Here is a 22,566-nt window from a genome sequence, read left to right as displayed (position 1 = left end):
AGTTAAATGGGTAAAACAAATGGGGGGGGGGGGGGGGGGGGGGGGTTTGGGCAAAGAGAACAAAAATGCAGCCACAACTCCATTGCATTTATCATCTGTTTGAATGAAACATGTAAGATTATAAGAATTAAAAAATAGCTAATTAATGAACAAACCAATAAATAAGTAAAATCAATAATAAACTAAAATCCAAAAAGTTACCAAAATCATATTCAATTCAAGTAACCGTCAGTGATCCTTTATTACATAAAGAACTGGATGATAACAAATATACACTGAGGAATATACTATCTATTATTATTATTATTATTATTATTATTATTACTACTATAGTATTATTTAGACACAAGAATATTAACACCGTTTTAGCCATGTTACCTTTTCAACAAAGGTATACTCAAGTGTAGATGTATAACTACACTATATGAGATCATGTGCCAAATCCCTTTTGTTTCTCACGAGTGCATTCAAGATCACTAAAAGCTCAATAGCACACCTGCACTGCTGTGTCACAGAGAGAGAACTGGTGTGTGGGTGTTGGTGACTTATGTCAGAGGTCGATGGACCATCGTGTTGTCAGGTATTCACCATGACATTCATTTATAAAGTGACCTTTCAGTGCGAAAATCCAATAAACCCTGAGTATGTGGGATCGATGTGGCGCGGCTGAATTTCCTCAATGAGCAACGCCATAGCTTTGTCACCAACCGTGAGACACAAGTATAATTGAATTTTTAAGGCATTCTGAGCAGCTGATCTTCCCATTTCAATCATTTAATAATGCAGTGCAAATGGATGTTTAAGCAAGAGAAAAGTTAAATCAAAAACGCACAAGTGAGGTCACTTACAAAAACTCACTCCTCTATTTTTGGAATGCAGAGCATTGTTGGCTCCAGCTTATGTCTATTTCATATAAAAATAATTGCCTAGACTTGTATCACAAGTTTATAATATTATCAGGATATTCCAAAACATGTCTTGTTGCAGAGATTCAGCTTCTTCATATAGCATATCATTGCTGTGAGCACCTGGCATTTTCTTGACCGCTTAACATAGCTACAGTGAAGGAAAGAAGTATTTGATCCCCTGCTGATTTTGTACGTTTGCCCACTGATAAAGAAATGATCAGTCTATAATTTTAATAGTAGGTTTATTTGAACAGTGAGAGACAGAATAACAACAAGAAAATCCAGAAAAACGCATGTCAAAAATGTTATAAATTAATTTGCATTTTAATGAGGGAAATAAGTATTTGACCCCCTCTCAATCAGAAAGATTTCTGGATCCCAGGTGTCTTTTATACAGGTAACGAGCTGAGATTAGGAGCACACTCTTAAAGGGAGTGCTCCTAATATCAGCTCGTTACCTGTATAAAAGACACCTGTCCACAGAAGCAATCAATCAATCAGTTTCCAAACTCTCCACCATGGCCAAGACCAAAGAGCTCTCCAAGGATGTCAGGGACAAGATTGTAGACCTACACAAGTCTGGAATGGTCTACAAGACTATTGCCAAGCAGCTTGGTGAGAAGGTGACAACAGTTGGTGCGATTATTCGCAAATGGAAGAAACACAAAAGAACTGTCAATCTCCCTCTGCCTGGGGCTCCATGCAAAATCTCACCTCGTGGAGTTGCAATGATCATGAGAACAGTGAGGAATCAGCCCAGAACTACACGGGAGGATCTTGTCAATGATCTCAAGGCAGCTGGGACCATAGTCACCAAGAAAACAATTGGTAACACACCACGCCGTGAAGGAATGAAATCCTGCAGTGCCCGCAAGGTCCTGCTCAAGAAAGCACATATACATGCCCATCTCAAGTTTGCCAATGAACATCTGAATGATTCAGAGGACCACTGGGTGAAAGTGTTGTGGTCAGATGAGACCAAAATGGAGCTCTTTGGCATCAACTCAACTCGCCATGTTTGGAGGAGGAGGAATGCTGCCTATGACCCCAAGAACACCATCCCCACCGTCAAACCTGGAGGTGGAAACATTATGCTTTGCAGGTGTTTTTCTGCTAAGGGTTCAGGACACCTTCACCGCATCAAAGGGACGATGGACGGGGCCATGTACCGTCAAATCTTGGGTGAGAACCTCCTTCCCTCAGCCAGGGCATTGAAAATGGGTCGTGGATGGGTATTCCAGCATGACTATGACCCAAAACACACGGCCAAGGCAACAAAGGAGTGGTGCAAGAAGAAGCACATTAAGGTCCTGGAGTGGCCTAGCCAGTCTCCAGACCTTACTCCCATAGAAAATCCGTGGAGGGAGCTGAAGGTTCGAGTTGCCAAACGTCAGCCTCGAAACCTTGATGACTTGGAGAAGATCTGTAAAGAGGAGTGGGACAAAATCCCTTCTGAGATGTATGCAAACCTGGTGGCCAACTACAAGAAACATCTAACCTCTGTGATTGCCAACAAGGGTTTTGCCACCAAGTACTAAGTCATGTTTTGCAGAGGGGTCAAATACATATTTCCCTCATTAAAATGCAAATCAATTTATAACATTTTTGACATGCGTTTTTCTGGATTTTCTTGTTGTTATTCTGTCTCTCACTGTTCAAATAAATCTACCATTAAAATTATAGAATGATCATTTCTTTGTCAGTGGGCAAACGTCCAAAATCAGCAGGGGATCAAATACTTTTTTCCCTCACTGTACCTAATAAGTAAGGAATAAAACCTGATGTGATCATTGCTGGAGTGATGGGCTTGATGTGAAGTCACCCTGAAGTTGATAATTTTCCTATTTTTCTGAATGGAATTGAGAAATTTTCTTGGGAGGGCAACTGCCACCCAAAATACTGTTTGTATTGAATACTGGTATATTTTGTAACTGATTAGCATCACAGATCTGGTGACACTCTATGAAAATATTATATAAAAAACGCACAAAGTCAAGAAAATATTTTGAGTCAGTTTTTGCACCCCCTTCTTTTGCTGAGTCATTTATAATATCTATTCCTACTTCATCCTCCCAGCACACACAGAAACACACAGAGAGAGAGAGAGAGGGAGAGAGAGAGAGAGAGAGAGAGAGAGAGAGAGAGAAATACATGGGTTTTGTGTGTAACAAGCCCCAATGCCAGCCCTAATAACGTATGTTATCATACCCCTGCTTATGAGTTCGTCCTCTCCATATTGTAATTAACTCACCAATGTATCATTACTGCTAATGTGCCTGTGCTCGGAGCCTATTTACAGCTCTGAAGGAGTCAAGAAAATGGAAGGTCATCCATGTCTGGACAAGATGGAGTTCATCAGAGGAAGAGAGAGAGGGAGAGGAAATGGAGATAAAACCCTTGATGAATGTGAGAAATAAAACTACATAAGTGTGAAGACATGTAGAGACGTGCAGAAAGGAAAAGTCAGAAGACAAATATGGAGCCAGAGAAAAGGAAGAAAGAGAGAAAGAGATCACCTTGTTGGTTCCTGATGTCTAGTGGAGTCATTTGTGGTGTAAATTCACCCATCGATATGAGTGAGAGAGATGCGCTACCTTCAGACAGGCCAGTTTTTCTCCTGCTGTTTTTGGTGGAAATGAGGCGGCCTGAGGACCGTGGGTGGCCTTACATCACATTCAGCTTGCCGCTAATGGAGTCAGAGCCGAGTACATTTGGAATAATTCAGCCTTTGTTTGAGAAAAGCGGTTAGCCCCAGCAGTGGGAGGTCGACTGCGTTCAGCATGCTATAATGTGGAAATATGAGAGCCATTCCAGGGCCGTGCAAATTGTTCTTGCTGGTAGGAGCAGAGGAGAAACTATAGGCTGATAGATTGCAAGAGATATAGATCGGCCATAACTTAATAAACAACTCCAGCAAGGACAGGACATCTTGTTCCATTCCTTCTAAATACCTTTGGTGTTTTTTTCAGCTATATCATATTGCACACAGTAGCAGAACATTTTTACTTTGCTTCAGTGGCAACTGTAGAAACTTGCAGCTAATTTACTACATGAAATTGTTCTAAAAGAATGACACTTTTCCAATGAGGTATCAATAGTTTTATTTCTCATAAGACTTTTGAGTATGCTGATTCAAGCAAACCTAGTGCCTCCCTGTGTATGTATATATAGATACCTGATGATGTTATTCTATACCCAGTGCCACAACGCCACATACTTGTCCTCTCTCTCGATGCTGTAAAATGAACAGTTTTTCAAACAAAGCAGATTTAATGAAAAGGCTCGTGTACAATATTTTCCTGTCAAAATGCTGAATTTATGAGTTATGTGGTCATTCGGCTATGTGGTTATATGGAATTACTGTCCACAGACATGTTATATACATTATATGCCCAAAGGTTGACACCTGACCGTCACACCCATATGTGCTTTTTGAACATCACATTCCAGATTTAGTTTCGCTTTGCCCTTATAATAACCTTTACCCTTCTGGGAAGGGCTGAAAAGAAAGGGCTCTTTGTTGCTGAAACATCAAAACTATTTCATGCTGCATGTCATAAGCCTACTTGCGTCGCTCATGTATCACAGCTGTAACACAGTGCCTTTATCTGTATCTATCTCTTTTTATGCTCAAGATAATCTGTTTCCCTATTTGGATTTAAACTGGAAGTTAGCATGCACCATATCAGATTTTTGAAAACCCTATTACTATGCCTTGGAAACACTGTAAAACATTGAAAAAAAAACAGGGCTCCTGGGGAAAAAAAAAGTAACTTTTCATTCACAGACTATATAATCTAGGGCCGGTTTGAGATACTTTAAGCCCTAGGCAAAATTTATGCTGGAGGCCCCCCACACACCTTTCAGAATAAATAATAAGCACTTGAAAATATAATTCCTAACCTATTTATTTATAGAATAACTGTATTAATATGTATATATTATACTTACATGTCCATATTAATTAAACTTAATTAAACACTAAAAAAAGAATTAATGAATAAAATTGCATCTGGAACATCTCTTATTCCTTTGTTAAGGATGCTATCATAGCCATGGCCACCTACAGAGGCACTCTTCTGGACAGGATTTCCCCCTCCTATTGAACCAATATAGACTATAGATATAGTCATATGTGTTGTAGTGCAATACCTTAAATATGCACTATATACTCAAATCAACTGCTAGTGGAAGTGAAAGACAAACTACTAAGCAGAAAGAATAGTTAATTTCTTCATAAAATTGTGTGCTTATTTTTCAATAAATATAACAGTATTTATGATTTGAAAACTAAAATGAAGTATTGTGAGCATTAATGTGAACATCAGCAGAATTTAGAAGATATATAGACAGTTGAGGTACTTTTTTTGAAACATTTAAAAAAGCTCTTGTGTTTCACTTTGAATACAAACGTTTTTGCTTTTACTTTAGTATTTTGCTAGTCAGCAGTGTCATTGAACAATGTCACTTTCACAAGACACAAATCATGTGGACAAGAGAGCAAACCACAGACACATTTAGAGGGGTCTGGGTTCATTTATTGTGTTTACATATATATAAATTTAAGACCATTGTGGAATTCTAAAACCAACTAAGCTTGAAAACACACTCAATTACTTCCAACATGAAGCTTCACACCTTAAACACAAAAAAACCTCTGCTTCGGTGTGGTGATGAAAGATCCAGAATATGTTTAGGTGTTAGCTAGTTAGCACATGTTGCTCATTATCGGTTTTCTTCTCGTCTCCACCCCAAATACATTTAATAGTGCAAAGAGTGTATCGTGTCACACTCTACAACGTTAACAAAGAGCAGTGTGAACACTTGTAAATGCACATGGGAGACCAAACACAGAACAGAACTAGTACCGTTTTCCCTCTCATCCAAAGTTTGCGAATTCACAGTGAAACTTTACCTACAGTACATAATTTTGGCACAAAGCAAAAAGAACTGCTATAAGAAGTTTATTTTTCAAATTCCTGAAGGTGTTAAAAACACATTGATAAGGTTTTTGATATTGGTTTTACATATATAGATGCTTGTGGATTGAGATTCATTTTGTGACTGGGAAACTCATTCGATCTCTGATCTCACACAGTGACATTAGCATTCAGTATGTTCTATTAAAACTTTAACTCTGGTAATCATTTTAAATGGACCATGAATTGCATCTGAAGAACATAGAAATATCAAACTGATTTAAATCTTTTAGGGAAAATCTTATAGTATACTTGAACAGTTTACTAGAATATCTATAAACATTTCGTGACATTGTTATATTTAACAGTGTAGTATAAGTCTAGCAGTATAACTATTTTGGACTTTATTATCACAGTGTATTGTAAGACTGCAGCATCAGCTAGTCCATATGTTCAAATTATTTTTGTCTTTGTATTATTATGTGTAACAGAGACAAGACCCCGTGGCATGGGATGCTGCATTTGCTATTGCATCTCGAGACGTCTTGAACATCCGTTACACACTTCTCCCCTACCTGTACACACTCATGTTTGAGGCTCACACTAAAGGCAGTACTGTGGTCCGGCCTATGCTGCATGAGTAAGTCTCTTTCAATATTACCTTAAGTATACTCAGTAAAAAAGAAACATCCTCTCACATTCAACTGCTTTTATTTCCAGCAAATTTCTTAACATGTGTAAATATTTGTATTAACATAAAAATATTCAACAACTGAGACATAAAATGAAAAATTTTCAGACATTTAACAAACAGAAATGTAATAATGAAATCTCTGAACTGATCTTGTTCAGTCCCTGAACAAAAGGGGGGGGGGGGGGGGGGGGGGGTCAATTTCAAAAGTGACAGTAAGTAACTGATGTGGTCACCAGCTGCTTTAAGTACTACAATGCATCTCATCCTCATGGACTGCACCAGATTTGTCAGTTCTTCCTGTGAGATGTTACCCCACTCTTCCACCAATGCATTTGCAAGTTCTCAAATACATCTGGGGGGGACACATGGTTACATGTGATTTTCCATTGCAAGGATGATCAGCTGTCCTTCTTGTCTCCCTGTAGCACTGTCTTAAGCCTAGCTCACACTACATAACTTTCATCGTCGGCAGATCGCTGTGCTGTTCATGCTACACGACTTGCTGTCTTGTAGTCAGGAGTCTTGAAGTCATTGTGGTGTTCAAACGATGTGATTGCTCAGCAACAGGGAGTCACACACTACACGATCTGACAATGACTGTCACCCGACGACTCTGTCTGGTGTCCAAACTACGTTTTGTCATGAAAACAAATGCGAGAAGTGACACGGATATATGATGCGAAAACCACGCACGAAACAGGAGTTGTTAATTTGAATGTGAATGTAGGACAGAAACGAGCGGTGCAAGCTGTTTGCATGATTATTTATGCTGAAGAAACTCAAAAAGGAAAAGACAAAAAAAAAAAAGAAAAGTTTTGTGGGTTTCCCTTCCTCATGGTGACCTCACCCCATGCCTTGCTATCTCATTGGCTGTAGGTCATTACCACAGTCACTGCCAGTGATGACACTTTTCATACCACAGGATGTGGAGTCGCCAAACAGCTACAGATATTTAGCATGCCAGATATCTGTCTGTCATCGGCAATGCCTCAGCGATGTGTTGGGAAGCCTCTTTGATGCATCATTGAGTAGGTCATACATAACGATGAACTGCCGATTGGCGAGCACCGATTGCTTACTGATTTGCTTCCGATCAAAGAGTTTTTGTCTGTGAGCTCTGTGACTTTCAAATCGGGCTTAAAATTGTGTAAACTAGGCTTTAGGTGTCTTATATTACAGACATTCCAGTTTATGGCTCTGGCCACATCTGCAGTACTCATGCCTCCCTGCAGCAGGATGTGGCATGTTCATTCAGGTGATCAGGTGTCCTACAGATGTGGCCATTGAAAATGCACATCAAAGGAAGAGATCCTATTATTTCATGTGATATCACGTGGAATCATGCGCATGCTGCAGACACAGGAAATACAAGACCAGTAGAGGGCAGTCATGTATCATTTGAATAAACACAGCTTGCTAGTAGATACAATAGTTCTACCAGGACATATTCTGTATACAGAATACATTCTTTTACCAACCAAACAGTACTGCTTCTTGTACTGAAGCCCATGATCTGCTTGTAGATATTACTGCTAAATATTAATGAGTATATGTACTTGTAATCATGGCCAATAACTCTAGGCCCACATAAACCCAAAGTGTGGAGGCCATTCCACCGAACTAACCAAAAGATATTTCAAATATAACGGCATGAAAAGTTAACAAAAACAAGAGACTGAGAGAAAATCCAGAGAATCTGTTTGCAGATATCCATAAGGATGGCAGCAACAACCTGCCTTTTTACTCGGATAAACCCCATGCATGGCACAGGGCCATAATTCAACCCCCCCCCCCCCCCCCCCCCCCCCCCAGCTGAAAGAAAAGGCATCTGTGGGTGTTTCCAGTTAAAAATAAATAATGAGGAAGACACAACAGCTATCAGCATCAACATATACAACCCCAATTCCAAAAAAAGTTGGGACACTGAGTAAAATGTAAATAAAACCAGAATGTAATGATTTGTAAATCTCAAACACCCATATGTTATTCACAATAACATATAACATAGAAAACATAATGTTTAAACTGAGGAAATTTAGGGGAAAATAAGGTACATTTGAATTGATGGCTGCAACATGTCTCAAAAAATGCATATGGAATGGGCAGCTTGCACATCTGGAAAGGCACCATCAATTCTGAAAGGTATATACAGGTTTTAGAGCAACATATGCTTCCATCCAGATTTCATCCCATCTTTACTTCTGAGAGACTCTGCCTCTCTAAGATACGTTTAAAAAAAAAAAAAAAAAATTATACCCAATCATGTTACTGGCTTATTGCCAGTTAACCTAATTAGTTGCAAAATGTTCCTCCAACTGTTTTTTTTAGTAACAATTACTTTTGCAGGAACCCATTACCAATGACCAACTCCTTACCCCAGAGGCATCAGACTACTTGCCTCCAGATCCTTTTAGCACTGAACAAACCAAATACCTCCATCCATACTGTTACTGCACTGACATGAGAGAAAGATTCACAGTACTGGAAGGGAAATTGGTACAGCTCAGAGAGATGACCATCTCTTTATACACAGCCCAACTATACTTAAATTAAATCATGTTAATTTAAATAACTATAGTATTTAAGTTAACATGGGTAAACAGTGTGTGATAGAATAACACAGTAGTCATGTGCTGTTGTAGAACACCAGCAACCGGGGTTCAATCCTCAGCTCAGGTGAAATTTAATTCTATTAAGGCATTGAAAATATATGATCAAATCATGTTTGATGTGCAAAAACAAATTATGTTAATGTAACCCAATTCAATCACATGGAACCGATGTATGAATTTGAATTAAGTAAATTCACTGGGCTTTTTTTTCAGTGTGTAGACATCTGTGCTCATTTTAAAACAGGTTTTTTTTTGTTTTTGTTTTTTTTGTTAAATAATAAAACTTGTAATCTAAGAAAAGAACAAAAGTTCCCATTGGCAAGAAAGGAGAAGATGGAATTTGTTCAATGTTACCTGGAGTAACTTCCTAGAGTGGAGGGGGGGGGATTTTAAAAAACATTAAACTGAGCTAAGGCTCAAACACTGATCATTGGCATACTAAACCCTGCATTTTACTGCTGCACTATTCTAGTAAACATGCAGTAGCCACCTTAATTTAAATACTATAGTTACTGTACCTGTACTACGAGACTCGATCATGCTCACTTTATATACTTAAATCTTGCAATTAGAAACTTGTTTAAATTCGATTTATCATAAGTTTTGATGAGAAACATAATATTTTTATGTGAACCATTTGAACACATTACATTTTTTATTGTACTGGGTTCAGCTCCAATATGTTGTTCCTTGCACCAACTGGTGGTTATTGTGTGAAGCACAAGAAATTAATTGAAATTCTTAAAACCATGCCTGCAGGGTACCGCATGATCACAAGTGATGAATCGCATGAAACCATGTGAAAAAAACTTGCATTCTTAAAGGCCACATCTCTAGACCTTTTTTTCTGGTGTTTTTCAGAGTCAATAGAAAGGTCTTTTTAGTGTCCTAAGTTGTAACTGTGACCTTAATTGCCTAGCTCCTGTAAACAGTTAATGTCTTAAGAACTGCTCCACAGGTACATGTGCAATAATTGTTTGTTTCATTGAACAAGCATGAAAAACATTTTTTACACCCTTCCCAATAAAGATCTATAAAGCTTATTTGGATTTTACAAAATTATCTTTAAAATACAGTCTCCTGAAAGAGACTTTTTTTTTTTTTGCCGAGTATATATTGCAATGACATGCTCAATCATTTATTTTCACTTGACAATTAATGTTATTATTCCTAGAGTATTGTACAGTATAAGACAAAGTAGTCTGTTTAAAAGTTATTCAAAGAAAATGGCAACATGAGTTAATGTACAATACCCATACTCCATTTTATGTCACTATTGGCCAGTCACTGCAAGTGTTTCCCTTACTCTCCAGTGATTTCAGGCCTGTTCATAGGGGAACATAAACCAGCCATTAGTCGATAAAGGAATTTACCAGCTAGGTTACAACTAGTGTGAAGTGTATGGGGTAATGACAATTATGAGGGGAAAAGAAAATTGTGTAAATAGCATATTCAGATTTCAAATAATGCATGCACGAATAACAGAAATCAACACAGTAAAATTTTGGATTCAATTTTGATAACTGATGATATAAAAGCAGATGCATGTATTCTTTGCGAAGTATATGCTCTGCGTCTTGTTACCAGTTGATCTCAAGCCGTTTATTCATGATATTTTGGTTTTGGCCTCTGCTGCCATTTGCCATTTTGCCTGCCTGGGTATATGTTGGTTGTTCATCACCTGACCCTTGCCTGTTTTCTACCACAATTTTGGATTATGTCATTGTTCAGTTTGCTTTCATTTAATAAAGCATTCAGTACCTGCACTTGCATCCTCACCTGTCTCCTGACACATGCAGAGCATAATGTTACTGGTATAAAACTAAGCAGTTAACCCAAATATGAATATAGTCTCCCTGGTGAAAGGACATGGGAGAAAAAAAAGAATGAGGAGTTCTATTTCATTAGTGGTTCTTCTCCTCAATGCTTCATTTAATTGAGAACCTTAGAAAGGTGAATGAATAAAAAACAAGAGTGTAAACTGTAGTTTCTCCATTCAGGATTCTCTATTCAAATAGGAACTGTACATACACCCAAAAGTGAATCATATCACAGAACATGTTTAGACATACTTCCAATGTTGATATTTACTTTATGCTATTGAAGTCATTGAATGCCTTGAAAGTGTAGTGACTCAGCAGAGCATGAATGTTCTCATATTCTTCAGCCTTCATTGATTAGACTCATTTCAACTCTCCTCTCGTCCTCATCATAACATTCCTGTTCCTGATCAGGACACCATGCCCTCTTATTTAGTTACACACGCACCCACACGCCGGTTCATATACTGCAACTAGCTGTTTGTTTGACTGTCTTTTTCATCATGGTTTTATTCTCTTCCATAGATTTGTGAATGATAAAGTGACATGGGACATTTATAAACAGTTCCTGTGGGGTCCAGCATTGCTCATCAGTCCTGCTCTGGATAAGGTTATGCACCCTACACACACACACACACACACACACACACACACTTCTATCATTAGCAGGGTATTACACACTATATTATTGCTGAGTAGCATGTCTAGTTTTTTTTTTTTTTTTTTTTTTTAAAGAGTTAATTAGGTTAATTACAATTAATGGGTTAAATTATATAGTATATAGGCTAATGTGTTGCTGTACAGCACTTGCTAGAAGGCAAAAAGTGATTATCTATTAATTTTTTTTTTTTTTTTTTTTTTTTTTTTCCTGATCCCTGTAGGGAGTAACTGAGGTTAATGGCTACATCCCAAATGCACGCTGGTATGATTACCACACGGTATGTTTAACTGCATCACATACAATTATGCTTTATTATATTAATTCAGCCATGTGTATTATCACTTTAAAAGATATTAAAGCAAGAGCATCTACCCATTTGTGTGTGCATTGTTTGTTTTATCCCATACATATGTTAAATGAAAGTGAAACAATATTAATATAACATATTAACATAAAAGTTTAAATTTCATGTTAACTGTCCACTTTCTCTTCTATCTATCTCTTATTTCTACTACTACCTGTGCGCACACATATATCAATAGGAGCCTCGGACATGAGAGGGGCTTCTGAGGCTCTGTTTTCCATCAGAATTGTTTATATTGATCATCACTAAGACAAAATGATGCTTTTAAAAAGTACTTCTATAAAATCTAAAGAGGTAACTTGAAACAATGGGCCATACAGATTTAGAGCAGTGAAAATTGCAAGAAGGTTAAATCAAATCTGTTTTGTCTTTCTGAAGTATGTTTTTCTTCTTTCAGGCAAAGTTGGTGAATGTGAGAGGCAAGTTTCTTACCATGTCCACTCCACTCAATCACACCAACATACATGTGAGAGGAGGATTCATACTACCATGGCAGAAACCAGAGAACAACACAAAATACAGGTACAAAATTCCAACTGTAATATCAAGAATCATATTCAGAATCAGTTATAGTTTGACTGGTTAGTTGTCTGAAATGTCAGGCAAATTCTGTCTTTTTTGAAAATAATCTGTTTTTGGACACAAATAATACAATAATATTGTGTGTATAGTCGCAAGAATCCTCTCAGTCTGATTGCTGCTCTTGATGATGATGGAACAGCAACAGGTTCTCTGTTCTGGGATGATGGAGAGGGAATTGGTGGGTGTTTTCAGTTGTACACATCCAACATTACATTATTTCCACATGAAAGACTGTGTTTGTGCTAGAGACAGCCTACTGTAATGTACAATAATATAGTGTGTGATACTCTTCTTAGGACGTAAACAGTGTGTATATGTGTGTTGTGTAGTGTGTATGTGATGCTAATTCAGAATACACCCTGTCATACTGTAATAGGAAATTAAGTGCTTGTTGGTAGTGTGTGTCTTTGGTATACTGTAGAGAATATAATATAAATGACACAATGCTTTTCCTCGCAATGTCACAATTGTACTCTTTCTTCCTGTTTTTTTTTTTCTTTTATTCTTGACATTTCCAGACACATATCAGAAGAATGAATATCTCCTGACATACTTCACTGTGTTTAAGGTACAGTATCATATTAACGAAAAGTCTTCTGTCCCATTACCCCAAGCTATCTCTTCAAGCAACTCTCACACCAATCTATTTCTGACCCTTTACCACGTCACTATGAGGCTGTTCATGCAGGCCGATCATATTCTGTAGCTGTTTGGCTACATCCCATGTCAAATTCTAAAACACTATTTTCTCAATATAATATGCCACTATAGGTATTGATAGTGGTACAACATGGCTGGTACGGTCTTGACATACTTTTTACAATTTCCTCTGAGTATATTCAGCCGCCCTTTGTAGCATGAGCAGCAGTTCATTAAGATGCACAGGCTAGCTTCAGATGTCTCAGAGGAAGCTGTGCTAACCTCCACCTTCACTGGTTGGAAGTTGTCATCTGATGGGTGACAGCTAGTTAGTGGGTGTAGCAAATGATCACATTTGGAAAATAAATTAATAAAAGACATGAGGTCATGTGTTTAATCATGGGGGGGGGGGGGGGGGGGGGGTATTGAACTTGTCAACATTTTCTTCAGTAAATATATTTCCAGTGAGGCTATTCACATGAAATGTTCACCAGACATCAGTATTAACTCAAAAAAGCTGGAAGTAAAAGAATTCACAACATTAAAGTCCATAAATAAAATTAAGTGTAATACAGCGGAATGACACAGGAAAAAAGTATTGAACACGCTAACTGAAATTTATTTAATACTTAGTGGAGAAGCCTTTGTTTGTAATGACAGCTTCAAGACACTTTCTCTATGAAGAAATTAATGGGCCACAGTATTTAGGTGTGATTTTGGCCCATTCACAATATTAAAGTCCATAAATAAAGTTGTGTAATATAATGGAATGACACAGGAAAAAAAAGTATTGGACACGCTAAGAAAAAGCCGTTCTCCAAGACAAGGTAAGGCAAGGAACAAGCTGAAATCTGTAAGCAATTATATCCACTATCTGTGCAAAATAATATCAGCTGGGTTAGTAAATTGATGGTTTATATAAAGGCTTTTCATTACCAAGGTGTCACACAAGAAACAGCTCATGATGGGTAAAAGCAAAGAGCTCTCCCAAAGACCTTCGGAACCTTATTGTTGCAAAACATATTGATGGAATGGGATACAGATGTATTTCTGAATCCTCCAGTAAGCACCATTGGGTTAAGGTTCTTGATGTGGAAGCAACATCATTCTGTCATCAACCAGCCATGCACAGGAGCTCCTGGCAAGATTTCTGACCAGAGAATCAGAAGAATAGTCAGAAGAGTAGGTCAAGAACCAAGAATCACTCGAAAAACAAGAGCTCCAGAAACACTTGGAGCCAGCAGGTATCATCATCACAGAGAAAACAATAGGCAATGCTCATGCTCACCCTGCAAGACTACATTACTAAATAAAAGGCATGTCGAAGCTCATTTAAAGTTTGCTACAACTCATTTGGACAAGCCTATGAAATACTGGGAGAGTGTAGTCTGGTCAGACGAGAGTAAAATTGAACTTTTTGGCTGTCATACTACAGACCATGTTTGGAGAAGAAATGGCACTTCTCATCACCCTAAAAACACTATAGAAACAGTGAAGTTTGGAGGTGGAAGCATCATGGTGTGGAGATGTTTTTCATGGAATGGTACTGGCAGACTTCATATAATTGAAGGAATTATGAATGGAGCCCTTTACTGGGAGATTCTTGAGAAGAATCTGCTGCCATCCACCAGGATGATGAGATGTGGGTGGAACTTCCAGTAGCACAATGATCCAAAGCATACAGTAAAGGAAACTCTCAATTGGTTTCAGAGGAAAAAAAAATCAAGGGATTAGAATGGCCCAGTCAGTCACCTGACTTGAAGCCAATTGAACAAGATTTAAAGACAATATGTTTAGAAGAATGGGCCAAAATCACACCTGAATACTGCGGCCCATTAATTTCTTCATACAGGAAGTGTCTTGAAACTGTCATTACAAACAAAGGCTCCACTAAGTATTAAATAAATTTCAGTTAGCATGTTCAATACTTTTTTCCTGTGTCATTCCACTTTATTACACTTAACTTTATTTATGGACTTTGATGTTGTGAATTCTTTATATTTCCAGATTTCTTGAGTTAATACTGATGTCTGGTGAAAATTTCATGTGAATAGCCCCATTGCAAATATATTTACTAAAAAAATGTTAATGCATTCAATGCTTATTTTCCCCACTGTATACACTCCACATAATATCTGCCTTATTGATGTAGTCTTCTCAAAAAATGTGTCTGAAAGGAGACATATGTTAGCTTTCTACCCTACATGACTACATCCGAAAGAACAACATGGTGCATAACATGGTTATTGTGTTGCTAATAATATTGGGTTGCTAATAGACCAGTACTAAATGCCCATATGAGGATAATTGCATAACTATTTCACACTGTGTCCAATATTACCAGATATAGCGTTCTAAAACGTTATATTTAATAATTAGTACTCTTAAACATACTTAAATAATGTTAATCAATCAGAGCGATATTTATATCCACCACAATTGTTTCAGATTTTTTTCTCCCTGGTATTTGTGTGTTTCAGAACACTCTCTCAAACTTAGTTATGCATCATAGTCTAGCTCCAACTGATCAGCTCACACTTGGCCAAGTGAAAGTTTGGGGTGCGGGAAGTCTCGCCATCACTAAGGTGACCATGAAGACAGCTGAAACTGAAATGCCGCTGACCACATTTTCCCATGATCCAGTCACAGAGGTAAGACACTGCTATAGCACTGACGGCACCATCTTCAAAATTATGTGTGATTGTGTGTGGTACATACAATTTATATAATTTTTTAAAGAATATTTAAGTTACTGAAATATAATAACTAAAATTATAAATTCACAGCAACAACAGCATTATTATTATTATTACTACAGTTTTTATTGGAACATTCATCTGTCACCTGTCATAAATGTATTTTTCCACTCATCCAATCCTTTGTCAGCAGGGCAGTGCATAGAATCATGCAGACACAGGTCAAGAGCTTTAGTTCATGTTCACATCAAACATCAAAATGCAGGGGGGAAAAGTGTGATCTCTGTGATGTCAACCAGCATTTCTGAAATTGTTGATCTCCTCGGAATGTCTTTAGACTTTAAAAAAAAAAAAAAAAAAAAAAAAAAAAAACTCCATTGAGCAGCAGTTCTTTAGGTGGAAATGTCTTTGTGGATGACAGAGAACAGAGGAGATTGGCTGGTTCAAGCTGATAGGAAAGCTATGCTTTTTTTCATAATCACTGTTTAAAATCATGGTGAGCAGAAAAACATCTCAGAATGCACAACAGAATGTTGAACCATGAGTTTATGCATTGTGCTGCTGCCACATGATTTTCTCACAGGATAACTTCAGGAACTGTGTGTGTGCTTTATCTGTATTTATATAGGTATCTATGTATCTGTCTAATCATCCAGCTGTCTTTCTATTACTACATCCTCATTTTATGATCTGGCGCTGCAAATTTTGATTTTGAATTGATTGAATGTTCACATCTTGAAAAAGTCAAAGTGAGCAGGAATTTGAGAAGTGAGAATGTAGTCAAACTTGAATAACAGGGTAAGGATGATTACAAAGTCTGTATTTGAATATGTAGTATTCAGTTTAGTCAGTTAATAAGGCCAGCCACTTCCATCTGTGTCTGTATATAGAGAGAAATCATTGTATTATATTTAGACTAGCATAATCATATTATATCTAAATGAGATTTAGCACAATTGTGTCTTCCTCTGTTGTAGGAGCTGTTCATCGACGCAACAAGCAAATCACATGCAATAGGAGAACAATTCTCTATCACTTGGAACACAGGAATATGAAAAGGAAAACACAAATCAAGATCAACTCTTCATTTCCCATTATTTGAATAGTATTTATAGATTCAAGCAACATCACTAATGAAAAGCAAATCTGAGTGAATTCTCTCTTATGTAAATTGTACACGGTGAGCTTATTTTCCAAAGAACAGCCAAATTGTAAGAAACTAATTGTAATAAATTAAAGGCAAAAAAAAAAAAAAAAACACCACATGGAGTCTGTTCGTGTACAGTGCAGAGTGCTTCATTGGAAAACCATGGGAAGATGATAATAATAACCCCTAATTATCAACAATCTCATTTTTTTTGGCCGACAACCTGCCAGGCCGATTTCATGCACCATTAGCTCTCAGCTATAATAATATGATAATCAATTATTCATTCCACGATAAACATATCAATTTAGCGATGGGGATTTCAAATTGATTTCTGCTCTAATTGGCAATCAGCATGTGGTATATGTGTGTGTGTGTGTGTGTGTGTGTGTGTGTGTTGGTTTGGAAAAGGGTGAAGGCGCCTTAGGTGGTCGCTAATGACGATTATACCAGAGACATATCCTTCCCAAGATAGTGAAGGTCCAACTGGGCATATAATTATTTGGTGTTTCATTTGGAGAGATGGTGCATTTGAAGCAACTATTCAATTAGCAGAAAACAGCAGTCCTGTTTCCCTGGTAGGAAAAACTGACATGCACATGGCTGGATGCTGAAACAAACACTCAAAAACACAGACCCAGATGCGTACGTGCACACACACACACACACACACACACACACACACACACACACACACACACACACCTGCTTGTTAGCAACAAATGTTTTTTGAATGGATTTATAAGTCAAGGATTGTGGTGCACACAACATAAAACAAATAGAACAGGAGTCGATCCATCCATTTTCACAAAGCTTGCATGTTCTCCTGAAACATGAAGAGAAAACCATCTGCTGTAGAGGGACAACCTGACACACGATTTAAGGTGTAGGTGGCTAATGTGCAAAAGCTGTATTGGTGAATTTTATACATATGCAATGATGCACAGTGAGCTTTACAGTCCTCATATTTAACTGTTTAATATCACACTGAAAAAACTGTGACATACAGGCTAATTAACCAGAAGCCCACCATTTAGAACACTACAAATAAAATCATGTAAAGTGACCGTATTAAACTGTCTAAAGTAGCTGAATGTATAAAGTGGCTGATTCTAGCTAAAGGCTAGCTATTTTGCAGTATCAATTGATCAGTTAATTTTTGGCCCATTCCTTTTGGCAAATCATCAGTTCAGCAAAGTTACAAGGGTCTGATTGATTTGCAATTTCAAAAGCCTCCATACATTTTCAATAAGATTCAAGTCATGAGATTGGCTAGGCCATGCAGGATTCAGTTGAGGACGAGAAGTGCAGATACTCGATAGTTTTATTTAAAAGTAGCAAACTAAACATAATCCAAAGGCAGAATAAGATACAGGCAAAGGTCAGGTGATGAGCAAGCAAAGTGAACAAGACTAGACAAGAGCAAAATGAGAAAACAGGAACAAGATGAAAACCATAAAGATAATAACATCACATCTTAGCAGACATTTTGCAAGGGGTGTAGAAGATGACTGTGTTGCTGTTCATTGCTTATTGTTCTCTGTGTAACTGTTGATACTGTTGCCTTCAAGTCTTTCAAGTCTGTACACTTTGGTTGGCTCTGCAGATAGATAGATAGACTTTATCTAGGGAAACTGTTAAAACTAACTTTTTCCATTTGAGTATTGTTTAATAATGATGTCCTTGAGAAATTTAGGAACCTCCTTCCCCTTCACTATGATTACTAATTGTTACATGGAAGCTTCCCAAACAATGGTAATGTCTTTTATAAACCATTAGGTACAATTTGCTAAATATTTTTTGTTGTTTTTGCAACATTTACATATATCTAGAACTTTGTTTATATTCTGACATTTATTTTTATGACTAATGACATTCAAACTTAGTTCATGCTTCACAGGTGGCTTGGTGTTTTTGTAGATAAAAAGCTTCACCCGTTTTACAGCAAAAGTCTGGACTGAGCGTATCTAGTCTGCTGTTTAAGTGAATCAACAAAATGGCCAGATTTATCTGTTGAAGGCAAAGCATCACATATCGCTTTTTATTTCCATAATACTAGGAGGTTTCAATGTAAAACTTTTTCTTACTTGTATCAATGGTGCAGCAGCATTGGGATCGGTGCTAGTGCGTGCTTTGGCTCCTTCTGGCTCTGAGCCAGAGCTCAGCTTATCCACTATTTGCGGTTTTCTTTTTATTCTACATCCACTGATTTGGTGTTATTTTAGTTACAGCTTATAATTTAATAATCACAATTTATAATTTAAATAATCACGAGAGCATATCGGACAGTGTTGGTTATAATGTTCAATCAGATAATGGGTATCCGATGCTTTGTCAAATCATATAGTAACCTGCGACCGTGGAAGCACCATGTACTAAAACAGCATGTTATTTCAACCTATGTAGTTTCTTTTGAAGTAGGAACAGAATTTGTCAGATCACATATGCACAGCATCTCTAAGACACTGTGTTCACGGAAACACAGTGAATCAAAATGTGATATTTCAACCAATACACAGAGGTATAACAAATTAAAATCATTCACTTAGCTCTGTCCAGATACACCACTTCTGACACCAGGACACTGTTGACAAAGTTCTTTGTCCAATACCAGTCATAACCAAAATTTTAACCCTGCTCTGGCTGATTTCCCCTCGTCTGGGCCCAGGAAGAAGGCACACTGACGTGATGTTCAGTGAAAGCTTAGCTTAAAGATGCAGAAAGCATAATATATATACTCAAGGAAATATTGCTAAAGAATGATAAATATCAATTGGAACAATTCACAGATAAAATCAAAACATCTATTATGTAGGTTTGAGTTACAAAAGAACTAAGGATGTCTAGACTACCAGATATTAACAAAAGAAGAAGAACCGAGAGACAGTGAGGATGAAAGGCAGGGTGATTTAGGAATGCTCAAAACAACACATTCCACGAACACAAAACAATTTGGTTCTGGTACATCGTGACACAGAATTGAGACTTACGGAATTGAGACACAGAGATCATGCCTGAAACCTGTCAGTGGGTTATGCTTCTGCACTGCTTGTCTGTGCGGATGAATCTGATGGTTTGAGGTATTCGTACGGGTTGTATATTAGCTCCAATACTTGGCAATGGAGGTTCTGGCGGATACAGTTTTATCGGAGTAGAGGTGAATAGCTCTCTTATAACCAGCAGCAAATAAGTGCAATTTACCACACTGAACATAGCAAAACAAACAAACAAAAAAAAAGCATAGGAAACTTGATACCTAACTGAATCAAGTGAACAAATGCACTAATGCTAGGTTGCAAGCTACTGAGACACTGAAACATCTTGCCTGTTCAGCAGAAAACAATCCATCTGTGTGTCAGTCTTCAACCCAATCAGATCTTGGAATTGTTGCCACCTCTCAAAATGCAGATATTTATTCTCGTTTTATCACGAGTTCTGTTTTCCCTTTTTGACTGCTGGCTCTTCGCAGTTCAAGGTTTCTTGGTTTTGACAGCAAGTGATTCCCCAGATGTCTACGATGATTTAGAACTATCCAGATTAAAATCAGCCGTCTAGATGACTTTTAAATTCTAAGCAACTGTTGTAAGAACAAGTTACAGACACCCCAAGATAAGCAGTGGCAATGATTAAGATACTCTCTTTGATGTCTTCCTACACAGTAAAATCCCTAGTGTTGAATTAACACCCAGAGTGTTTATTTGAATCCAATGGACTTATATAAACACTGTAGGGTGTAAATTCAACAATGGTGATTTTGCGGTGTAGCCAAAAAAGAAAAAATAACTTTTGCTGAATTTAAAGTGATAATACTATTAATTGTGTTATACTGTATGTATTTAAAATTGGCCTATAATGGCATTCCATGTTGTTTTGAGTGTATATACACAATTTCAACATGGCATCCTCGGTTGAGCTGATATTGCAGTTAACTGAGAAATTTTAGTACACCCCAAATTGGCACAATTGGTTACACCTAACATACCATCTTCTACTCTGCTTAGCTGCAGGGCATTTTTTTTTTTTTTTTTTTTTTTAAATCTCTGAAGACCTGTGTCCACTATGTGTATGTGTCAGAAAGTTAGAAAACTGCTGTGCCAAGGATATGTGATTTGTGGTTAGTCAAAACAAGAACTTTTAGTTCACCTCTGAGACCTGGCAGAGCACTGTACTTTGGGTGTAACCGCTCAACAAAACAGACTGTCTTCTACATGAGGTTAAGTGGTTGTACTTTGCATAGCTGATTAATGAAATTATTACATCGCAACACACAGAAATATGTGATCAGTGTCTTGTACTTAAGAGTAATTAAGAGTAAAAATACTGTATGTTACTAAAAAGCATTACTTACAGCTGATGATCTGGCAGTTCTTTCTTTAAAAAGTTTCATATAACTTTAATTCACAGGAAACTTATAACACCGTTAATGGTTGAAGTTCATTTTGATCTAAGAATAATACATAATGGCAATGAAGAAAAAAAATGCTGGAATGAAATTATACACTTTCACTTCAGGGGCAATTTCTCAGTCCACTGCTGATTTAGAGGTGCAATTTTATGCTAATATCTGCATTTAAATCCTGAAATTACCTTGCCTTGTTTTCTCCACAATTTCCATAACCGAACAGTCAAATGGCAGCCTGTTACAACAGTAAGATCTGATTTTCAAATAAATCAAAGCTGATACAGGCTGCTTTTCTGATTCAACCACCCTACCTGAAAACAAATATTCTTTGTCTGTTCAGACAGAGAAAGAACAAAAAGAAGCCATGAAAGTGAAAGTGCTCACCGAATCAATTCAAAGCACTGATGGGTAATTCAGATACTAGAATACATTAGCAAAAACATAGAAAGAGACAAAAGAACATGACATGACTCATGTCTTATCTATGTATATATTTTCTGTCTGTTGTATCCTGTTTATCTTAAGAGGGGGAAAAACCATCTAAAACATTTCCTGTTGTCAATTAATAAGTGAAAACCTGCATTTGTTGGGTGGGTTTACAGTTCTCACGTTTGATTCGGAAGCATTGGCACCATCATTGTCCTTTTGAAATGTTTGTTTCACTGAAGTTAATGGTATAAGACAGCTAGTTTGTATAAAGCTGCTAGTCTGCAAGCATTTATTTGTGTGCTCTGTGTGGGTTTGGTTGTGGATGTCTCTGTTTTTCAGAGGACTTTGACCGGTCTGTGAAAATTTGGACTTGGAGCAATCCAGTCACTGTAGCTGCATTAACAACTGTAAGTGAATTGGATTCTGCTTTACTGTAGGATGCTTCTGATAAACAGCATGTGACAAAATACTAAATACAATAATAAAATGTAAGAATATATTAATTTGACAAAAATAGTGGATGGATAGCTTTCATTACGACATGATCAGACATAACACATTCATAGCGCTTTTATTTTAAGCTCCTTGGTTAAGATATAATCCAAAAATCTCCTGAGCTCTTGGCATTTTAATAAGCCTCTGAAGATATCAGATATTTTGCCTCAGATGGTTAAGCACTTACAGAGAATAATA

General features: G+C 37.3%; 1 protein-coding gene across 2 annotated transcripts in view; it reads left to right on the top strand.

Moving 5' to 3' along the window:
* si (sucrase-isomaltase (alpha-glucosidase)) overlaps nucleotides 1-17,160 on the top strand; it is a 136,249-nt gene extending 119,089 nt beyond the window's left edge. For both annotated transcript variants that reach the window (XM_017466605.3, XM_017466606.3), the window contains exons 41-48: nucleotides 6,319-6,467; nucleotides 11,479-11,563; nucleotides 11,835-11,891; nucleotides 12,376-12,500; nucleotides 12,650-12,738; nucleotides 13,079-13,128; nucleotides 15,680-15,850; nucleotides 16,873-17,160. In XM_017466605.3, the coding sequence (XP_017322094.3) occupies nucleotides 6,319-6,467; nucleotides 11,479-11,563; nucleotides 11,835-11,891; nucleotides 12,376-12,500; nucleotides 12,650-12,738; nucleotides 13,079-13,128; nucleotides 15,680-15,850; nucleotides 16,873-16,950 (804 nt within the window). In that variant the 3' untranslated portion in view covers nucleotides 16,951-17,160. The remainder of the gene's footprint in view (nucleotides 1-6,318; nucleotides 6,468-11,478; nucleotides 11,564-11,834; nucleotides 11,892-12,375; nucleotides 12,501-12,649; nucleotides 12,739-13,078; nucleotides 13,129-15,679; nucleotides 15,851-16,872) is intronic.
* Nucleotides 17,161-22,566: the final 5,406 nt, after the last annotated feature.

The sequence above is a fragment of the Ictalurus punctatus genome, chromosome 4 (assembly GCF_001660625.3).
Source record: "Ictalurus punctatus breed USDA103 chromosome 4, Coco_2.0, whole genome shotgun sequence".
NCBI classification, from domain to species: domain Eukaryota; kingdom Metazoa; phylum Chordata; class Actinopteri; order Siluriformes; family Ictaluridae; genus Ictalurus; species Ictalurus punctatus.
Note: the sequence above shows the minus strand (reverse complement) of the source record. Positions and strands in the feature narration are given on the sequence as shown.